The sequence below is a fragment of the Mus caroli genome, unplaced genomic scaffold (genome assembly GCF_978045245.1).
Source record: "Mus caroli unplaced genomic scaffold, Mus_caroli_1 scaffold_8, whole genome shotgun sequence".
NCBI classification, from domain to species: Eukaryota; Metazoa; Chordata; class Mammalia; order Rodentia; family Muridae; genus Mus; species Mus caroli.
This window is the reverse complement of record NW_028227263.1, coordinates 71,706,394-71,727,806: the sequence shown is the minus strand read 5'-3', so window position 1 is coordinate 71,727,806 and position 21,413 is coordinate 71,706,394. Positions and strand designations below refer to the sequence as shown.

The following is a 21,413-nucleotide window of genomic DNA, read 5'->3' as shown; positions in this document are numbered from 1 at the left end:
ATCACTACAAAACTGAATGGATCATGGAGCAGGAGTCATGTTCCTCACGGACGAGGTGAAACAAAAAGTAATGTGTTATGAGTGAGGTCCTGGGTACCACCCTAAGTAGGCGCTGCCCTGCAGAGTGTGGCCTTATCCAGAAAGAAGGCTGCTGCAGATGGAATTAGTTAGCATCATTTCATGTTGGAGTGGAGTCGATCCCCAATCCTGTATGACTGGCAGCACCCTTGTGAAGAAAGGGAAAGGGACACCCTTGCCTGCAGGTGTCAGAGGGATGCCAGAACTTCTGGGACCTTTATTTTGTGCTTCTCATTTATGGAACTGTGAGACAAACTTGTTGTCATCAGCCTCTGGCACAGGCAAATGTACAGGCAAAGATTGCATTTAAACTGCCGGATGTATGTGATTAAGTGGGGTGCAAGAGAGAATTAAATGGGGATCATTCTTGCAATGGTCAATGACAAGGCTGATCTAGGGATGGAGGCTGTGTGAGACTGAGTCCCATCACCCACTGCCAGCTCCCACTTTCTGACTACTGTAGGCACAAGAACCCCCAGAGTAGGAAGGTCCCCAGCTGCTTTCTAGTGAGTGGAGGCCCTACAGAGCTAAGAGTCCTGGAGGCCCTGGGATAGTGACAAGATTTAACAAAGACTTCACTGTGGCCATACAAAACCCAGCATACATGAAAATACCATGGGTCTCCTATTCAGGACCTCTGTGAGGAGACAGTGCCATAAGGCAAGCCAGGGCCTATAACTCAGTACCCTCCAAGCCTGAGGGAGGGTCCCTGCCTACTGCACCATGAGCCCCAATCCATAACCTGCCACCATCACCAAGAGGAAGGGAGCCAGATTTAGTGACAGGCAAGGTCATCAAAGAAGGAGAGTGTGCAGCAAGCCCGGAGGAGAGGACACCCAGCTGGGGACTGAGTGAACTAGGCCAGGACTCCAGTGGCTGGTAAAGACTCACCTCCAACAGGAACCTGGGGCTTTCTGGCATGAACTTCAGAGCCACCATGGACACAGTGGCGGGCAGAGCACAGACGATGACAAACACTCTCCAGCTGTGGAAGTGGTAATTAGTCCCCATGCTGAAGCCCCAGCCTAGAAAGAAGCAGAAGGGTTATAGACTAGGCTTTCCCACTGCAGACGAGGTGGGAGAACCGGCGCTCAAGCTCAAGGACACGCCAGCCTTTTACAAGAAGCTGCTGAAAAAATGCAGATGCCCTGTTTGTACCAGAGCTTCTCAGTTACGAGTCTGGGAGTCTGTATATTAGCAAACGCTGAGCTCTGGGCCTGCCTGACATTTACAGAGCCTTATATAAATGTATACTAGAAAAACAGCATCCTCAGTCAAACGTGGGAGTACATGCTTATAATCTCAGTATTCAGGTGGCTGAGACAGGAGGATGACTGTAAGTCAGGATGAAACTTTGTCTAAAAGAAAAAGAAATAACTGTCTTACTTTTGCCTTTATCTCTCTGCTCCCCCAGGGTCTCATATATAGCCCACCTTGGCCTGGAACTTGTCAATCAAGGGCCATCTTAAACATTATCTAAAATATTTATCTTTATTTTATGCATGTAAGTGTTTTGCCTGTGTGTATGTATATGCATCATGTGTATGTCTAGTACATAAAGAGCCCATAGGAAGAACAACAACAATATCAACCAACCAGGCCTCCTGCCCAGAGCTCCCAGGGACTAAACCACCAACAAAAGAGGGCCCCATGGCTCCAGCCACATATGCAACAGAGGATGGCCTTGTCAGGCATCAATGGGAGGAGAGGCTCTTGGTAGATATCCCAGTGTAAGGGAATCCCAGGGTGGGGAGGTGGGAATGTGTGGATGGGTAGAACACTCTCATAGAAGCAGGGGGAGGGAGGTGGGATAGGAGTTTCTGGGTTGGGGACCGGGAAAGGGGATGATATTTGAAATGTAAATAAAGAAAATATCCAATAAAAGAAAAGAAAAAGAGCTCAGCAGAGATTATCAGATACCCTGGAAGTGGAGTTATGGATGGTTGTTGGCAACCATTTATTGGTGCTGAGAATAGAACCCCAGTCATCTACAAGACCCATAAATTCTTGTAACCATTGGGCTGTCTTTCCAGCCCTAACCACACATTTCTTATCTTCCTGCCTCTGCCTCCCACATCATGGGATTATAGGCAGGCACCACCTTACTCAGTTTATGTGGTGCTGGAGATAAATTCAGGACCTAGTGCATGCTGGACAAACAATGTGTGAATGCAGCTGCATCCTCAGCCCTGTATAGACCTTTCATTTTTAGTGAACAAACTGCTAACTAGAGACGTTCTACTGCCATACGTCCACAAGCAATGGCCTAGAAGGCACTCTCACTGGGTACTCTTCTCTTCTTTCTACTCAGTAAGTGCCCTCCTGCAAAATGGAAGAAAGACCCAAGACTGCCATGGTGAAAGGGGATGCTCCTATCTCAATCACAGGCATTCAGTGGGATTGACTGCCCAAAGCATGATCTTGTTTAGAAGGATCTGAGGAATCCAAGCGACACATCCCAGAGGAGGCATCATGGTGGCTCAGGGGTCAGTGTTCCTTCTTACTCAGGTCAAAGAACAATACCAACTCCAGGGTACTGCAGCAAGCAGGCTTCATGACCACACGTTGGAAAGTATCACAGATCCTGACATGACTGAATATGTTTCTAAAAGCAAATGTTCTTCCCCACTCAAGTAAATCTTACCACCAATGAAAGAGTATGTGACTAAGCTCTATGAGTTGTTGTTTTGCAAAGTGTTACTAAATTCTTTTTCTGAGCTTACATTGAGAAAGCACTTTAAGACTTTGTTAGTGTAGACTCATACATAGCATGAAGTGATGGATTCGTCATGACATTTTCATCCCAGCATGCCATGTGCTCTGTCTGTATTCACATCCTATTATTCTGTATCTGCCTCCTTCTTATAGTACCCTTTGTCTTCCCAGATTGTCCCCTTCTACTTCAATGTCATCCATAGTTAAATCTGGGCTATACACATGAAAGAAAACATAAGATATTTGTCTTGCAACTCCTGGTTTATTTTTTACCTATGATAATCTCCAATTCTATTCATTTTCTTGCAAATGACTTAATTCTGTTCTTCATGGCCAAACAAATCTTATTCTTTCTATATCTACACCACATTTGCTTTATTCACAATCTGTTGATGGACATACAAGTTGGGTCCATATCTTAACTATTGTAAACCATGCTATGGTAAACACAGATGTGTACCTAGCTCTTCAGTATCATAGCGTAGATTTCTTTGGGTATACAACTAGGAATGGCATACCTAAATTGTAGCAGAGCCTTAGTTTTATTTTGTTTTCGTTGCTTTGGGCACTGTCAGTTGTGATTGCCGTAGTGGCTGTGCAAGTTTACCCACGCATTAACTTTGACTGTTCTCATGGATAGCCCAACTCGCCTCTTTTAAGGAGTACACACAATGGTAAGATCTTGGGGTTTTGTAGTCAAGTAGGTCAGAGTTCAAATCCTGAGTATATCATTATCTCAACGGGTCTTCACAGCTGCAGAATGCAGCTAATGGTCCCCTACAAACTTGCTATGCCTGCCCTTTCCTGGAAACCCATAATGACTCACCTGCTTCAAGTCGGGACTCGACACTTTTAGAAGTAACTACTTGGCATTTAGTGTAAGAGCTGCTGAATAAAATCGATGAGTTACTTTTGAAAAGCAAAGAGTTACAATACCTCTCAGGGCTTATCTGAAAACAACCCAATCAGTATTTTAATAGATAAAACCTAAGAAATAAATGCACTCACTCTTAGCATTTAGAAGACAGTAACTACCTGGATACAAAACTTCTAGTTCTTTAGTTTAAAAAACCCAACCAAACAAAAACCACTTTATGGCTAGCTCAGGTGGTGGGAAGCTTACACCTTGCAATTTCTGATTTCTCATCACGCTTCAACTTGTGTTTCCACAGTTGACCTCTAACCCACATCCATGCCTCCAGACACTTCCTACTGCACATACAACTGAGCAACAGTAGCAAATCAGGAATCCAGGGGGTGAGATGTGGCCCCTTGAGAGGCCACTCATCCCTCATCCAGTGTGCTCCATCAGAACCAACCCTCTTTTCCTTTTCACACAGCTTGGTCGTCCCTGTCTCACTGGGGTTGGTTGATTGATTCCTTTTCATTTTAATTTAAAAACCCTTATTTCCTCCTGGGAGTAATACTAGTCAAGGAAAAATAAAACCATAGCATTATTTACACATTCTTAGCTTAGGTCCAAACACAGTTCTGGCATCCTTAGACGCCAAGTTGGTCAAAACGTCCCAAGGAGTCAAACTCAAATGGATGACCAGGAAAAAGGGACCAACACCAATATATTTAGAAGATATCCTGCATCAGAAAGATGTTTTCTTTTTGATAATATGAGTAAAATACCTAATATCCATCATTCCCTCATGCTTCTGTGGCTTTTCTGGTGATTTCAGACATTTGCATTACTGCGTTCATTAGGCACATCTTTGGGACCTTAAATTGAACAAAATTAAATGGTGAACTGCCTCCAAATATCTGGAACAACGTTAATTCAGAGGCATGGACTGCTCTGCTAGCTGAGCTTTCGGCTTGCCCTACTTTTCTCTGTCAGGATTTCACAAACATCTGGTGCGGCTGACTACAATAAGACCCGTTATTCCATCGTATACCCACTTGATTTTAGTGTTTGGTGGGCTGTCCCAATGAGTTCACAGAAGAAGGAGGAGGAGGAGGAGGAGGAAGAGGAGGAGGAGGATTCTGAGTTCTGCCACTTTCTTTCTCTGAATCAGTTGCCCAAATTTCTGGAGCCAGGACTCCCATGATTCCCTCTTGCAAAAGCAACTAAATGGATTATTAAGTAATTGCTCTTGCTGTATTCTGATTCTGCTGAATCATGTCTAGAATAGTTGTCCTCCAAGCAAATGCCCACTTTGATTAAACCGCTACTTCTAAATTAGAATATAAAAGTCACAGATTTCATACAGGCATAAGAATAAAGAAAGTTCCTATCCATTTGGGGTAAAATATTTAGCCACAAGCACTACCGTCAGCCAGGAGTGACCAGACAGAAACCATGTGGTCCCTCCACATGGCCTTTCATTTTGGTCTCGTCTGCTCCCCACCATTTAGTACATGCCTGTAATCCCAACAAGTTAACACAGAAGTAGGAGGGCTGCCACAAGTTCAAGGACAACCAAGGCCACAACATGAAATCCTGGCTTAAAAAGCAAAGTCAAAAAAGAAACTATGCATTCAGGAGGGTGTGTGTGTGTGTGTGTGTGTGTGTGTGTGTGTGTGTGTGTGTGTGTGTGTTTAGGTAAGGTTTATAAACTAATGCAGGTGGTAGTGATTCCTGTGACTCTTCTCTCCTCTTACATCACCCATTTCCACCCTTCCTGCCCCACTTCACCCACTGTGCTGCAGGCACATGGCATGGATCATCCTGTGCTCGCTTCCATGGGTGAAGAAAGACGTACTTTCTAACCCAGCCAGGACCTGCATCTTCCAAGTAAGTGGTGCCTGGTTGAGGTGAGAGCCTGTTTTAGGCTGATCCAACCAGAGGAAGTCATGGCCTCGCTGCTTGCTGTCTGAGGTGAAGAAGACAGGCTTCCTTTGTACCTGTGCCCTGTAAACAGGGTTGCCATGCCTACTGCTTCCAGGAGGAAAGCTAGCGCCATTAATATCATCATCTAGAAAATATTCTCAGGATGGTTTGCACCCTGGGAATCACTGTGCTTCGGGCTGGCGGGGAGTCTAAGGTGAATTCTTTTCACTTCTTTTCCCTGTTTTGGAAGAGATAGAAGTATGGCTGTATGGCTTCTATGTATGTAATTTGATATCGAAAGTCATTTTTTTTTTCTTCGAGACAGGATTTCTCTGTATAGCCCTGGCTGTCCTAGAACTCACTTTGTAGACCAGGCTGGCCTCGAACTCAGAAATCTGCCTGCCTCTGCCTCCCAAATGCTGGGATTAAAGGAGTGTGCCACCATGCCCGGCTTTCTAAAGTCATTTTAAAAACTGCCTACTGACAGAATTGCCAGGAAACTCTAAAATGGGGTGGCAGGTCCTCATACGGCACAACTCGGACTTTACTCAGATTTATTCAGAAGAAATATTCATCTATTTTTACCCAGATTTGTCCTCACCAAAAAATGCTTTTCAGTAAGTTCATGTAAATGTGGAAATAGTTTTATCGTGCTAACACTTTTGGACCAGTTAACAGAGGAAGTCGTCGTATAGGAAGAATGGTGGCACCCAGCCTGTGGATCCTGCTCCCCTAACCGGGCCACCTTGTCTGGTCTCAGTGGGAGAGGATGTGCCTAGTCCTGCAGGGACTTGATATGTCAGGATGGGTTGGAACCCAGGGTCAGCATCCCCCTTCTCAGAGGAGATGGGGAGGGGAGGGGGGAGTTGTGTGAGGGAGGACTGGGAGGAGAGGGAGACGGGGATCAGGATGTAAAGTGAGTAAATAAATTAACTAATGGAAAATATTTTTTAAAGAATAAATGCACCATGCCCGGCTTTCTAAAGTCATTTTAAAAACTGCCTACTGACAGAATTGCCAGGAAACTCTTTTCTTCCCTAGACCTTTCTGTGTTGAAAGCACAGAAGAAAACTTTCTGTGTTTCTAATGATATAAAATCTAGTTGGTTCTCAAATATTAAAAATTAACAACTACCTGATGGTCACAACCCCCTTTCTTCTATTTTCTAGATTCCCAGCTGGCTTGTGTTTCCCAGCATTCATTGCAGTAGCATTTGTTCTGCTACAGAGATGTGGACAAATGAATGTAAGTGGAAATCATAAGCTCCATTTCCTGCCCTTTAAAAACCAGCATAGGGTCAGGCATGGTTGTATACATCTTTAATCCTAGCACTCAAGAGGTAGAGGCAGGCAGATGTCTGTGAGTTCCATGCCAGCTTGGGCTACAAAGAGAGATCCCGGGATAGCCAGCACTACAGAGAGAAACCCTGTCTCGATTAAAAACCTGCACAGAACTGCCCATGCTCTTTCTCAAGTGAAAGACAATGAAAAGCCAGTTTTCACATCCCTGTGAGAGAACACCTAACAGAAACAAGGGAGATCAGTTTCATTCTGACTCACAGTTTAGAACCCATAGTATGTGGCAGAGAAGGCATAGTAGGGACAGTCCACAGCTGTGGCAGCCACAGTATAAGATGGCTGGTCATATAGACAGCTGGGAAGCACGGGCCTCAAGCCAGAGCTAGGGCCATAATTTCCTGGCCTACTCCATGGACCTCCATCTACAATGTTATTCCAGGAAATGGAATCAACCTACATGTCCATCAATATGTGAATGGATAAAGACAGTGTGTAACATATATACAATAGCAGTTATATATTCATAAAGAAAAAATTGTGGTATTTGTAGGGAAAAGGAAAGGGAGGCTATAAATCACTATGTTAAGTGAAATAAGCCAGAAGGACAAAGAATTCATGTTTTCTCTTACAAGGTATGAATATATATCCTGAAAACATATACATATAAGTAACAGTATATGAACTTAAAAGATTCTATTTATGTATTTAGAAATGCACAAATCCATTCACACACACATACGTGACAACAATTAAAGAAACAGAGGCCATGAATTTGAGAGACAGTGTGGACATAAAAGAGTTTAGAAGAGGAAAGAAAGTGGGAAATGATGTAATTATATGATAATATGAAAAATTAAAATATAATAGAAAAGGAAAGAACTGTGACTACGGAAAAGAAAAATATATGTATGTGTGTGTATGCTTATATATTTGTGTGCTTGTATGTGTATGTGCATGTATGCGTTTATGTATGTGTGCAGATCATGAGAAAGGAAGAAAAGATGGTGGGGAGCTATAAAGAGCAATGATCTACAGGTGGTAAGAAATTGGAGCGGTTGCACTAACTAGGGGGAGAGAGCAAGCCAATCAGAGGAAGAGGTCCAAGGGCAGGGCAATCAATAAGAACCAAGTGTAATGAAACATAAGACTGAAGATGCCACCACGAAATCCATTGTTTTGTATGTAACTTGAAACGTAAAAATAGAAAGAAAGTGTAAAGTGCACAAGCAGTGGAATATACCTGGAGGAACACCAGGTTTCTATCCCTACCCCAGCTCTGGTGCACCCCCTAGGGTAAGCCAGCCACATCTCACGATTTTTGTCCCATTAGCCATCTATAAAACAGGCCTCCCAAAGCCCACTCATTGAAGTGAAGAGGGCCAGAGGGAATGAAGGCTGTGTAAGTAGAGAACTGAGCCTTGCAGGTTGTCCTTCACAAGTACTTACATGAGAACACACACCGAGACATAGGTAAAAGAAAATTTAAAGGAAAAGGAGAGAAAGAAACAGGTGGAGGAGGAGAAAATAGTTTTAAAAGGAGAGGGGAAGAGGTGACATTATTTCTAAATTATGTTTAATTTCTCTGTAACATTCTAAATTCTTTTTTTTTTAAGTCACAGAAACTGTTTACAAGATAGGAAATAAGGTTGGGAGCTGGTATTTATTTGATGTGGTTGCCATAGAAACAGAGAACCTGGAACTGTCTTAAGTCTGTGGCTCACCATAGTGTGGAATGATGCTCCAGGCCATGGCAGATGCATAGATGCCTCCAGTCATCCAGAAGATGCCCAGCCAGCTAAGATGCTCACCACGTTTCTCTCGTGATAAGAACTCAGAAAAGTAGGCAAAAACAATTGGCAGGGAGCCCCCAATCCTGAAGAGAGAAAACACCAGAAAGATATCATCAAGTCATAAACTTAAAAATGTCATAACAGAAGCCAAATTGCCTTCTACTGTACATTTGTGCTCTGTATGAAAAGCTCATTAATTAAGTAGACCAGCAATGAGGCTTTCCCTACATTTAAAAAGCAATCTTGGGTTGTTTTGGCTTTTAAAAAGTTATTGCATTTATTTGTTTTTTGTTTATTTGTTTATTTTCATGTGTGCATATACACACAAGACATGGTACAGTCCATGGGCATTAGATGACAGCTTGTGGGAGTTAGTTGTCCACTTCCACACTGTACATTCTGGGGACTGAACTCAGGCCATCAAGCTCGGTAGGAAAAACTCCTACCCACTGAACCATCTTGTCTGCCCTTAACTTTAATATAGTATCTTTAAAGTCAAGCAACAACATTCAATCCAAATGCTTTGTGAGGTATCAGATGGAGCTAGAGGGCCAGAGGTGAGAGACTCGTGGTGGGGAGAGCCAGTACATACCCTATGCCTGAGATGAGTCTGCAGAAGAGGAAGGCTCCATATCCCTGCACAAAGGAGGAGAGTGAGGCAAAGGAGGCATTGATGGCCAATGACATGCTGAGGACCTTCTTCCTTCCCAGTTTATCAGCCAGGCCGCCCAAGATGAAGGCCCCTGCCATCATTCCTAGGTAGACTATCAGCCCTATGAAGAAGAAAAGACATTAGAGAGCATTAATTACCTTCTCCTCCACCCTTGGGCTTTGTAGTGAACTAACCCAAGACTATGAGCATTGGTATCCAATGATAATTTTCCCTATTCTAAAAATCCTGTGTCAACCATATTAAAATGGTGGATGGACCAAGACCCCCATGGAAAATCAGAGACTATCCAAAGGTGATTTTCTGCATATGCTATTGCAACCAAATAATAAGCTCACCAGCTTTACAAGCAGACACATCAACACAGATCAACTAAAATTAGGACTATCACCCCATTCTAAAGACTACTGTTTGAGTCTCACAAGCCACACATGAGTAAATGCTGTAATTTTGCATTTAAACAAAGAAAGCATACTTTAAAGGCCCTCATATGAAATGTGATATTCAAAGAGAGAATCTTCAGGGTACCCTGTGTGGGAAACACTGCATAGGATGAAAATAATGTAAATGACAAACATCAATTGGCAACAGTATTGATTGACTTACCCACACTCGGGAGCAACATTTTTCAAGCCACAGCATTTGGACGTCTTGGGGAAATGTAGTTATATAATCTATAACGATGTATAATGAGCCCAAGTTTACTCCTCTGCACGTGGGTATGCAGGGTCCCCACACTGTCCTACCCCTGTTGTACTTTATTGGCATCTTAAGGACAAATCCACCATTGAGCTGGAGAGAAGTCTCCATACATAAAAGCACTGGCTGCTCTTCCAGAGGACCTGGGTTCAACTCCCAGCACCCACAGAGCAGCTCACAACCACCTGTAAGCTCCAGTTCCAGACAACCCAATATCCTCTTCTGGCTGCCTCAGGCAGCAGACCTACACTTGCTGCACATACATACATGCCAGGAAAACACCCATAGACATTGAATAACTTTAAATACATACATGTGTGTGTGTGTGTGTGTGTGTGTGTGTGTGTGTGTGTGTGTGTGTATTTTCAAAGAACAAATCACAAATAAATTTGTGGTTTTATTTCTAGGTCATGATTCTGTTTTACTGGTTTTTCATTTCTGTGCCAGTACAATTCTGTCTTGATCTTTATAGTTGTGAAGCATATATGAAGGTAGGTAGTGTGATAACACCAACTTTGTCCTTTTATCTTGAGATTTCTTTGGTGAGCCAGTGTCTTGTGTTCCATACAGATTTTATATTTTTTTCTAACACTGAGAAAAATGTCGTTGGAATTTTGATAAGGATTGCATGACGGATCATTTTAGTTAGCATGAGCACTTAACAGTATCATCTCTTCCAATCCACGGGCAATAAATATCTTCCCATTTATTTGTATGCTCTTCAATGTTCATCTTTAGTGGTTTTTATAGTTCTTAGTGTGTGACTCTTTTATTTCCTTGCTTAAATGTATTCTGAAGTGTTTGTTGATACTATTGTAAATGGCACTGGTTTTAATCTCTTTTTGCTCAGATAGCTCATTTCTCACATATAGAAACAGGACTGATTTCTGCATGTGTATTTCCCATGCCACAACTTAACTGAATTTGTTTGTTAGCTCTAAGATGTTGTTTTTATGGTATGTAGGGGGTTTTGGCTATAGGGTCACACCATCTGCAAACAGACACTTTGGCTTCTTCCTAATTTCGATTGCCTTCCTTTCACTTTCTTCCCTGAATGCTCTGATTTGATATCCCAGAACTGAGTGCAAATTAAGGACCTTGCCCCTGATCTCACTAGAAAAATGTTTACTATAAAGCACATTACCAGCTCTGGGCTTGTCACTCACAACCATATCCATGGTGGTGCACACTCCTTTTTCACCTGATTTGCTGTGAGTTTTCCATCATTGTGCTGGATAGTTTTATGTCAGCTTAACGCAAGCTATAGTCATCTTCGAGAAGGAAGCCCCAGTTGAGAAAGTGCCTCCGTAAGATTGGGCTGTAAGCTCACAAACCTATCCAGTACTTCATTAATTAGTGATTGATGTGAAAAAATCTAGATCACTGTGGATGGTGCCACCCTGAGCTAGCGGTCCTTGTTTCTTTAAGAAAGCAAGCTGAACAAGCCTGGGGATCAAGCTCGTAATCAGTACCCCTCCATAGGCTCTGTATCAGCTGCTGCCTCCAGGTTCCTGCCCTATGTGAGTTCCTGTCCTGACTTTCTTCAGTGACTGACTGTGGTTGTGGAAGCATAAGCCAAATAAACTATTTCCTCTTCAAGTTGCTTTTGGTCATGGCATTGTATCATAGCCATAGAAACTCTAAGACACATATATTGAACTGTGTTTGCATAACATGATCATGTTATATGATCTTCCACATTTGCATTCATACTTGATTTGATAATGATTTGGTAATACATTGTTGAGAATGTTTGTATCATGGCTCTTCAGGGATATTGAAGTTCTTTGGCTTTGAGAGTGTCTGTGCGCTGGTCTTTGCAGGCGGTTGAGGGGATTATTGAGGGGGTTGAGGGTAACATGGTTTTAGTATCACAGTGATGTTGGCTTTATAAAAGGGAGTTTGGAGATGCTTAAAATTGGGGAAAAGAGTTTAAGGAAATTTGCCATTAATTCTTCTTCAGCTGTTTGGTAGGGCTCACTAGAGAAGACCTCAAGTCTGATGTTTTGTGGTGTTGACATGTGCTTGATTAGTAACTCAGTCTCTGCTAACTTTTAGTCTCTTCTGACTTCCTGTTTCTTGTGGTTTGGTTTTAGCAGTATGTTTCTATGGATTTATCTGCTCTTCTTCATCTAATCTGTTGACATCCACTTGTTCACAGCAGTCTGTTAGTATCTTTTATATATCTGTGGCATTAGTTACAATGTCTCATCTTCCATTTCTGGTTATGAGTCTCCTCTGTGATTCCTTAGATCAGCTAAAAGTTTATCAGTCTTGTCTATCTTTGAAAAAACTGAGCCTACACCTATTCTACCTTAGTGCCACTTGTAGATACATATTGGATAGATTTCTTGTCTCCATATTAGTTTATTATTCTTAATTACTCATTTCCAGAACAACCTGCTAAGTGTGAAATGGTCCCTTCATCTCAAGGAAATAAATAATAAAATATATGATCATCACCAGTGACAAAATCTGAAAAATGTATGTGTCAGGTGTTAAAACACAGACAAGGATTCTCAGTGTGGGAAGACTTCCAAGAAAGATATCTTCTGCTCTTCTTGAAGTAGACATTAAAGTCTGTGCCTAGGGCTGAGGAAATGGCTCAGTGATCAAATATTTTTCATACAAGAGTAAGTATCTGAGTTCACATAGCCAAAAAACACATAAACTCACACGTTAGTAAACCTAGATGAAGGACAAGGAGGGGGAATCTCAGAAGCTCGCAGGCCAGCTAGGCTGCCATGGGCAATGAAACAAAAAGACCCTATTTCAAACAAGGTGGAAGTCCAGCCTGTCTTCTGACCTTCATTCATACACAGTGCAGCATGCGGATGCCTGTATACACATACCTGCAGTCATATATCTGAATGCACACACATCTATATATCTACACACATCATACACACACAAAACAGTGACCAGTGACATGTGCAGATCCAGGAAGGTGAAAAAGAAAGTCTGATATGTAGTTAGGAGTACTGGAATGTAGTTGAGAGTAAGTGGAGTGTTATTAAGGCAGAGGTACCTGATAAGGGATGAGGCTAAAGTGTAAGACAAATCATAAATAGCTGTGTTTATATATGTGATAGAGAGGGAGCGTGAGTTCCTATATCTCTAATATGATCTAAGGTGGCCCTGCTGGCCCTGAAACAAGACTTTGAATAGCAAAAGGATTGACTTCCTTTTGGCTCAACCAGGACACTAACCTCAGAACCCAGAGATGTCGTTCACCTAATAAATGGTTTTACTAAAAAGCTCTTGCCTTGTGGGGGTCTTAGCTACCTCATTCATAAAATGGTTTCTGAATTCCAAGCCATCTTCCTATGCTTTAAAAAAAAAAAAAGAACTACAAATCACGAAAGATGAGGTTCTGTAGACTTCTCACCTAGAAAGAAGCTCATCAGGTGAAAAACAAGCCTTACAAGATGGTTTAGCAGGAAAAGGGTGCTTGCTGCCAAGCCTGATGACCTGAATTCAAGGAAAGAACTAAGTTCCCAAAGTTGGCCTCTGAATTGCACATCTGTACCATGGCACAACACACAGATAGATAGATAGATAGATAGATAGATAGATAGATAGATAGATAGATAGATAGATAGATAGATAGATGATAGATAGAAAAAAGCCTAAACAAAGATGTCTAATTAAAATGCTGAGAAACTGAAGATATGGGCACAGGGGGAAAATTCCTGAATAGAACAGCAATGGCTTGTGCTGTAAGATGGAGAATCGACAAATGGAACCTCATAAAATTGCAAAGCTTCTGTAAGGCAAAAGACACTGTCAATAAGACAAAAAGGCCACCAACAGATTGGGAAAGGATCTTTATCCTAAATCAGATAGGGGACTAATATCCAATATATAGAGAGAACTCAAGAAGGTAGACTCCAGAAAATCAAATAACCCCATTAAAAAATGGGGCTCAGAGCTAAACAAAGAATTCTCACCTGAGGAATACTGAATGGCTGAGAAGCACCTGAAAAAAATGTTCAACATCCTTAATCATCAGGGAAATGCAAATCAAAACAACCCTGAGATTCCACCTCACACCAGTCAGAATGGCTAAGATCAAAAATTCAGGTGACAGCAGATGCTGGTGAGGATGTGGAGAAAGAGAAACACTCCTCCATTGTTGGTGGGATTGCAAGCTTGTACAACCACTCTGAAAATCAGTCTGGCGGTTCCTCAAAAAATTGGATATAATACTACCAGAGGATCCAGCAATATCTCTCCTGGGCATATATCCAGAAGATGTCCCAACCGGTAAGAAGGACACATGCTCCACTATGTTCATAGCAGCCCTATTTATAATAGCCAGAAGCTGGAAAGAACCCAGATGCCCCTCAACAGAGGAATAGATACAGAAAATGTGGTACATTTACACAATGGAGTACTACTCAGCTATTAAAAAGAATGAATTTATGAAATTCCTAGGCAAATGGATGGACCTGGAGGGCATCATCCTGAGTGAGGTAACTCAATCACAAAAGAACTCACATGATATGTACTCACTGATAAGTGAATATTAGCCCAGAAACTTAGAATACCCAAATATATAAGATATAAGATACAATTTGCGAAACACATGAAGCTCTGGAAGAACGAAGACCAAGGTGTGGATACTTTGTCCCTTCTTGGAATTGGGAGCAAGGCACCCATGGAAGGAGCTACAGAGATAGAGTTTGGAGCTGAGACGAAAGGATGGACCATCTAGAGACTGCCATACCAGGGGATCCATCCCATAATCAGCCTCCAAACGCTGACACCATTGCATACACTAGCAAGATTTTGCCTAAAGGGCCCTGATATAGCTGTCTCTTGTGAGACTATGCCAGGGCCTAGCAAACACAGAAGTCGATGCTCACAGTCAGCTATTGGATGGATCACAGGGCTCCCAAGGGAGGAGCTGGAGGAAGTACCCAGGGAGCTGGGTGGATCTGCAACCGTATAGGTGGAACAACAATATGAACTGACCAGTAACACACACACACACACACACACACACACACACACACACACACACACACACACACAAAGCTCGTGTCTCTAGCTGCATATGTATCAGAAGATGGCCTGGTCGACCATCAGTGGAAAGAGAAGCCCATTGGTCATGCAGACCTTATATGCCTCAGTACAGGGGAATGCCAGGGCCAAGAGGTGGGAGTGGGTGGGTGGGAGAGTGGGTGTGGGAGGGTGTGGGAGACGTTTGGGATAGCATTGGAAATGTAAATGAAATAAATACCTAATAATAATAAAAGAAAGAAAACTATGCTGAGTGACAAAAGTGACTTCCAGGTTACCTATTTGCTATCCCAGCAGAAAAACCACCAGGTATTATGCTATTATCTCCCAATCCAAAGCTATACTGGACCTTACTCAGTGTTGTTTCTAATGTCTTCCCACAGGAGATGATAGGGAGAGTCGTGAAGAGCAGAAATGACAATCCTTTTCATTCTATCCTGTTAATGATGGTTTCATCCCCTCCACCCTGACAGCAGCAATTCCTTCTTATGGTAGTAGCTAGATCCAAATGGAGGAAGCTTGTTGTGCCCCCATCCTCTTCTCTCACACCAGAGTGAGCCAGCCAGGGACCCCATGTCTTCGATGCAGCTCCAGGGTATCCCTTCTCTCATTGGTTTAGTTATAATAATCTCCGGACCTTCTCTCCATGTCTACAGCTAGCTACACCCCACTTTCACCACTTGAAGCAAAAGCATTTCACTTACTCAATTAGTAATGTTTTACATCAAAGTCCCTCTTTTCAGATAACTGGTATTGCTTTGGTGTCCTTGCTATTCCTTGACTGATCCAGACTTACCAGGATCCAAAAAATTTAGAAATTAGATATGGAATCTCACCGACCCCACCCTCAATTTTATTAAAGTTGTTTAGTCCCAAGAAGCTCACGGCTTTCCCAGATCCTTGACACTGGCTAAGGATCTGTGATCACTGCATCCTTGGTTTCCTGGCTCCAAGCCAGGGGCTTTCTCCAGCAAACCTCCCTGTCCAAGCTAATGGTGGCATCAGGAAGAGCAAAGAGAACGCCACACATGCTGCCTTTTAGAATAGGGGAGAAGGGATAGAAGAAAAATGATCCTATCCACAAGGGGAAGAGAAATGTGAAATTAACGGTACCTCTGAAATGACTGCATACTATGAAACTCATTTAAAACCCATCTTTAGTTGAAGAAATGAGGATAATAAATTTGGAAAATTAGAGTGCGATGGAGTTATCAAAAAATTACTTTAGCCTGAAGCAGATGAGAGACCACTTAGAAAGCTGGAAACTATCATTCTTCAATTCCATTCAACAGGCTGCAGGGAGATGAGGAACGTGTCCCCCTCCCTGCCCGAGCCATTCAACGGGCTGCAGGGAGATGAGGAACGTGTCCCCTCCCTGCCCGAGCCATTCAACAGGCTGCAGGGAGATGAGGAACGTGTCCCCTCCCTGCCCGAGCCATTCAACAGGCTGCAGGGAGATTAGGAAAGTGTCCCCCTCCCCACCCAAGTACACTGAGGTGTTTTCAAAGAAATTAAAAATTATGGCTGCTATTTAAAGATTAGAGCCAATAATGTCAAGTGGTGGTGGGCATGGCTGGGGAGCCCTTCCTTTTAACTGTTGACAATGTAATAAAGTCATGGAATCTACCTGTGTGGAAAAGAAAATGGTCTGCAGTAATAGCCATGGTAGAAATTCAGAGGCATCTTCTCCTTGTGCACAATGACAAGCAACATGGCCATCCTTAGCCCAGACCATGTTACTTCTTTTTTTTTAATTAGGTATTTTCTCCATTTACATTTCAAATGCTATCCCGAAAGTTCCCTATACCCTCCCTGTCCGCCCTGCTCCCCTACCCACCCACTCCCACTTCCTGGCCCTGGCGTTCCCCTGTACTGGGGCATATAAAGTTTGCAATACCAAGGGGCCTCTCTTCCCAGTAATGGCTGACTAGGCCATCTTCTGCTACATATGGAGCTATAGACACAAGCTCTGGGGGGTACTGGTTAGTTCATATTGTTGTTCCACCTATAGGGTTGAGAACTCCTTCAGCTCCTTGGGTACTTTCTCAAAGAAAATGTTACTTCTTTATAAACTTCGGCCAGTGGTCTTCTTGCAGAGCTGTTATGATAACATGGGGGATTATATGGACAGGAGTAGAGTAGAGGCTCAGCCTAGATGTACAACCACCATAAGTTCCTATTGTTGTCATTAATAGTGTATCTGGATATGGAACACTGCCTTAGGAAGCCAGGGCTCAGGGAAATGAAGGTGTAATAGTGGCATTTTAAAACCAAGCCAACCGTATATGAGAGGAATCACAAAGAAGACTGGAGAGTTGCAGGAGGTACGTATTTATCTCACCCTTTAAGCAGACATCCCTTCCTTCAGACCTGGAGGAGTCATGTTCCAATATAAAGCTTCTTTTGACTAAAATAATTTCCAGTTTTTTCTAACAGAGCATGAATGAAAAAGCTTTCCCCAAAACCAACTCTTCAACTTTTAAAGATCTTATTATAAATGTTATTCCATTAAGGAGCTATTCCCAATGTTCTAAACTCTGCCTCATCGAAACTTTCTGCTGATGTCAGAAAGTACATATTTCACTTGCATGTAGTTGCTTCATAGACATCCCAGGGTCTTTGCCATGCAGTTTTCATGGACTCTTCCTCCTGCTCCTCCTCCTCCTCCTCCTTTCTCCCTTTTAAGTTTGGACTTTATGTGAAAACACAGTTAGATAGAAGGGATATGTTCTAGTGTTCTACAGAACAGGAGGGTGACTATACTTTGTAGAGATTTTTATTTTATTTTATTTTATTTTATTTTATAAAGACTGAAAAGAGCTGGATATGGTAGTACATGACTTTAGTACCATCGACTGGGAAGCAGAGGCAGGCAGATCCATGTGAGTTCAAGGTCAGTCTAGTCTACCAGGCAAGTTCCAAGCCATCCAGGTCTACACAATGAGACCTGCTTTAGAGACAGAGTGGGGGTTATTATCTGTATTTGATAATTACCTATAAACATGTACAATTATTGTACATCAATTTAATCTTTTTAAGCAGTACAAATAGAAATAGGTTGCAGGGCTTTGGGCCATATTTTACTGACCCCTGTCCCAAACAAACATGTTCACCCAGCTCATCTTTCTATGACAGGCTCTTCCTCCATTCCATTTGCTATGAGACAACTTTGTATCTGATGCTTGTCAAACTCTTTTGACTGTCTACTCCTGCAGGAGTTCTGTCAACTCTGCTGAAGTTCTCCATTGTTTTCCATGCACTTAGCACAGAGTGGGCACATAGTAGGTGTCCTATTAATATTTGCTGGAGGCTAGGACTGTAACTCAATGGGAAAGTGTCATTCAGGCCCTAGATTCTGTTCCCAGTACTGCCAAAGAAAGGGAAGCCATTAATATTTCTTCAGTAAATAAAGTAATATAAAATAATTCATATTTGCCATAGGAAAACATTAACAGTACCCTCAAATGTATGAACAATAAAGGAAAAACTATCCATCTTAGTGCCACTAGAAGCTGGTTGTTATTATGTCTGTGGATGTGATGCTATGTGCTGTAGTAACATGGTCAAAATCACTTCACCATTGGAAAATCCAGAGACCATTATTTTTTCTATTTCATAAATAATAACCCAGAAAAGGTGCATATGACCTTGTCTGCATTTCTAGTTGTTTGTTCAGAATAGGTCCTAAGAACCAAAATCATGGAATTTACAGCGGATCAATAAGTCTGTGATTCCCAGCATGGAGGACCAAATTGCGTTCCAGATAGCAGGCATCTACCAACCCCACCACCACTAGCTAGATGATTTGTTTTGTCCCACACACAGGATTCTTCCTCTAAGCAGGGGAGGCAATGTGATAAAGAGATGTATAATTAGGTTGTATTTGCTTAAAGTGATATGAAAAAGGGGACCTTATATGGTTGGTCATATTATTTAGCAGTTAACCCAGGATGAAGAAGCCATTCCTAGCCTTTGTTTCTTGCCTAAATACATAGAAATTAAATGTACTAATTATAGTGGAAATTTTTCCTAGGAGTATTCTGAGCTCTCTTTCCCTGCAACCACTCCAAACATTTATTTTACTCTATGTACACACTTTGCAGAGAAAAATATTCAGCACTGGCTGGGTTCAATTGTAGAGTACATGCATAGCTTAGGATAGACCTGCATAGTATACACTAGACTGGATTTGATTTGTAGCAGCATAGTCTCACAGAAAAATCAACCCCTGTCATCCAAACTGTCTCCATTCTACCTACCATTTACAACAGATAATTCCTGACAGTGATTTTCTATTAATGATGTTGTGTTTTAAAAAAAATAAAAGAAATGTACACTCTGAAAGGAAGATATCCTCTTGGCCAAGGGTCTGGGGCTTATAGACTTAAATGTTGATAAATGTGTGAAGGTTTAATTCTAATGCACATTGCAATACCTTAGAAAAATCTTACCTTGCTTTCAAATCAAGAAAGAACTTGAAGGTATCTCTATGTACACTCTATGAAATAAGAAGCGCTAGCTGAGTTTGACAGGTGCTTTATTTATATAATATCTGGAACCTCGAAAACTTCTGGATAAGTTAAAACTTTGTATATGCCATAGTAAAGGGTTTTAGCTTTCCATTTTGTCTAGTGGGAACCACCATGGAATCACTACTCTAGGCTTTTATGACCTTTCACAAGAGCAATAGAAGCAAATAAATGAGTCTTCCATAGTCTGCTGGAAGGTGGAACTTTCCTAAGTGTCACATGTGTTATTTAAAAACAAAGGAGAGAAAGGAAGAGTGATAAGGCTGGTAACTGAAGTCCCCACTAAGCATCAAAAACTTATGCAATACTTTCACTTAGCCATCCCCATGGTGAAGAGAGCAGATAACATGAGAAAACTGAGGTTTAAGAATTTTCTTCCCTAACTGCCTAGTCTCACAGAGACTTGAAGTGCCAGGGTAGGGGGATGTCCAGGGGCCCCCACCCACTCAGAGGAGAAGCAAGGGGATGAGGAAAGGATTGTGGGAGGGGGGTGACCAGGAGTAGAGCAGTGAGCAGGATGTCAAGTGAATACGTTTAAAAATTAAGTTAAAATCTAAATAATTCTTCCTCCCTAACAAATATTATCAAAATGAAGGAGGAGGAGGAAAAAGACAAAAAGGGGGAGAGAAGGAGGAGGAGAAAGGGGAGGAGGGGGAGGAAGTGGAAGAGGAGGAGGAGGAAGAGGAGGAGGGAGAGGAGGAGGAGAAGGGGGAGGAGGAAGGGGAGGAGGGAGAGGAAGAAGGAGGAGGAGAAGGGGGAGGAGGAAGGGGAGGAGGGAGAGGAGGAGGAAGGGGAGGAAGGAGGAGGAGGAAGAAGGGGAAGACGAGGAGGAGGAGGGAGAGGAGGAGGAGGAGGAGGAGGAGGAAGAGGAGGAGGAGGAAGAGAGTGAAGAATTCTTTTCAATATCTGGTGGAAATCCAAGCATACAGTCAGGAGATCCATCAGTGCCCCCAAATTATGGAATAGCCTGTGAGAAAACAGTACTATGGAGCAGATGAGGGCTGAGTGAGACCCTTGTCATCCTGTCTGAGAATGAAGCCTAGTCACTCACCAGCAGCTCTTCAGTTCCAGTTAAGACACAGCTCCATGAATAAACAAAGCTAAGCCTCATGGAACATCGAAGCTCTCAGTGTGGTCAACAAGGCCAGAGGTGTGCAGGCAGTGAATCTGAGAGTAAGATGCCCCTTGCTTCCTCACCATAGTGCCAGGACAGACCTTTTAGCTGGAATCGATGGGAGGCTAATGACCCTATAAGACAACCTGGAGAATTCATCATCCTAGAAGATGGATAACCCACTTCAACCTCAGGGAAACCTCCTGCTGAGCAGTGTTCTGTGAGCAGACAGTCTCCAGATCCATGGCCATGTCTGTGGTTAGCAGAGGCACACTGTCAGCCATGATAGGAGCAACTGTAACATATATGATGCAGAAACCCTAAGTTAGGCTTTAACCAAGGCTTACCCTAGCCCTGGACTTAGGGATCATCTTTAATTTTTTTTCATTGAAAATAAGAAGCATATTCCCCAGAGAATATTCCCTGAAGACACTGCAGGAAAATTGTAATTTCCTTGTTCACACACTACACTAGAAGTACCTTAGAAAGACACATTTTCTCTTTTGGAACTTACTTCATATGCAGAATAAATGTAGGTAAAGCAGGTTAGGGGAGGTAACACCTGAGCCATAGATGTGAATGGACATCTCAGATACAACCACAACCCAGTGATCCTCAGCAATGCCTCAGCCCTTTGTCTTAAGGCTATGTTGTGATGGCTGCTGTGGTCCTTGCTGAGAGGGCTGAAGCCTGTGTCTGGTGAGATCTAAAAACAG

At 42.5% G+C, this 21,413-nt stretch overlaps 1 protein-coding gene across 6 annotated transcripts in view; it reads right to left on the bottom strand.

Moving 5' to 3' along the window:
- Sv2b (synaptic vesicle glycoprotein 2B) overlaps positions 1 to 21,413 on the bottom strand; it is a 197,320-nt gene that overhangs the window by 37,741 nt on the left and 138,166 nt on the right. For all 6 annotated transcript variants that reach the window (XM_021167119.3, XM_029479857.2, XM_029479855.2 and 3 more), the window contains 3 exons: positions 9,253 to 9,433; positions 8,592 to 8,743; positions 970 to 1,103 (listed from right to left, as the gene is read on the bottom strand). In XM_021167119.3, coding sequence (XP_021022778.1) covers positions 970 to 1,103; positions 8,592 to 8,743; positions 9,253 to 9,433 — 467 coding nt within the window. The remainder of the gene's footprint in view (positions 1 to 969; positions 1,104 to 8,591; positions 8,744 to 9,252; positions 9,434 to 21,413) is intronic.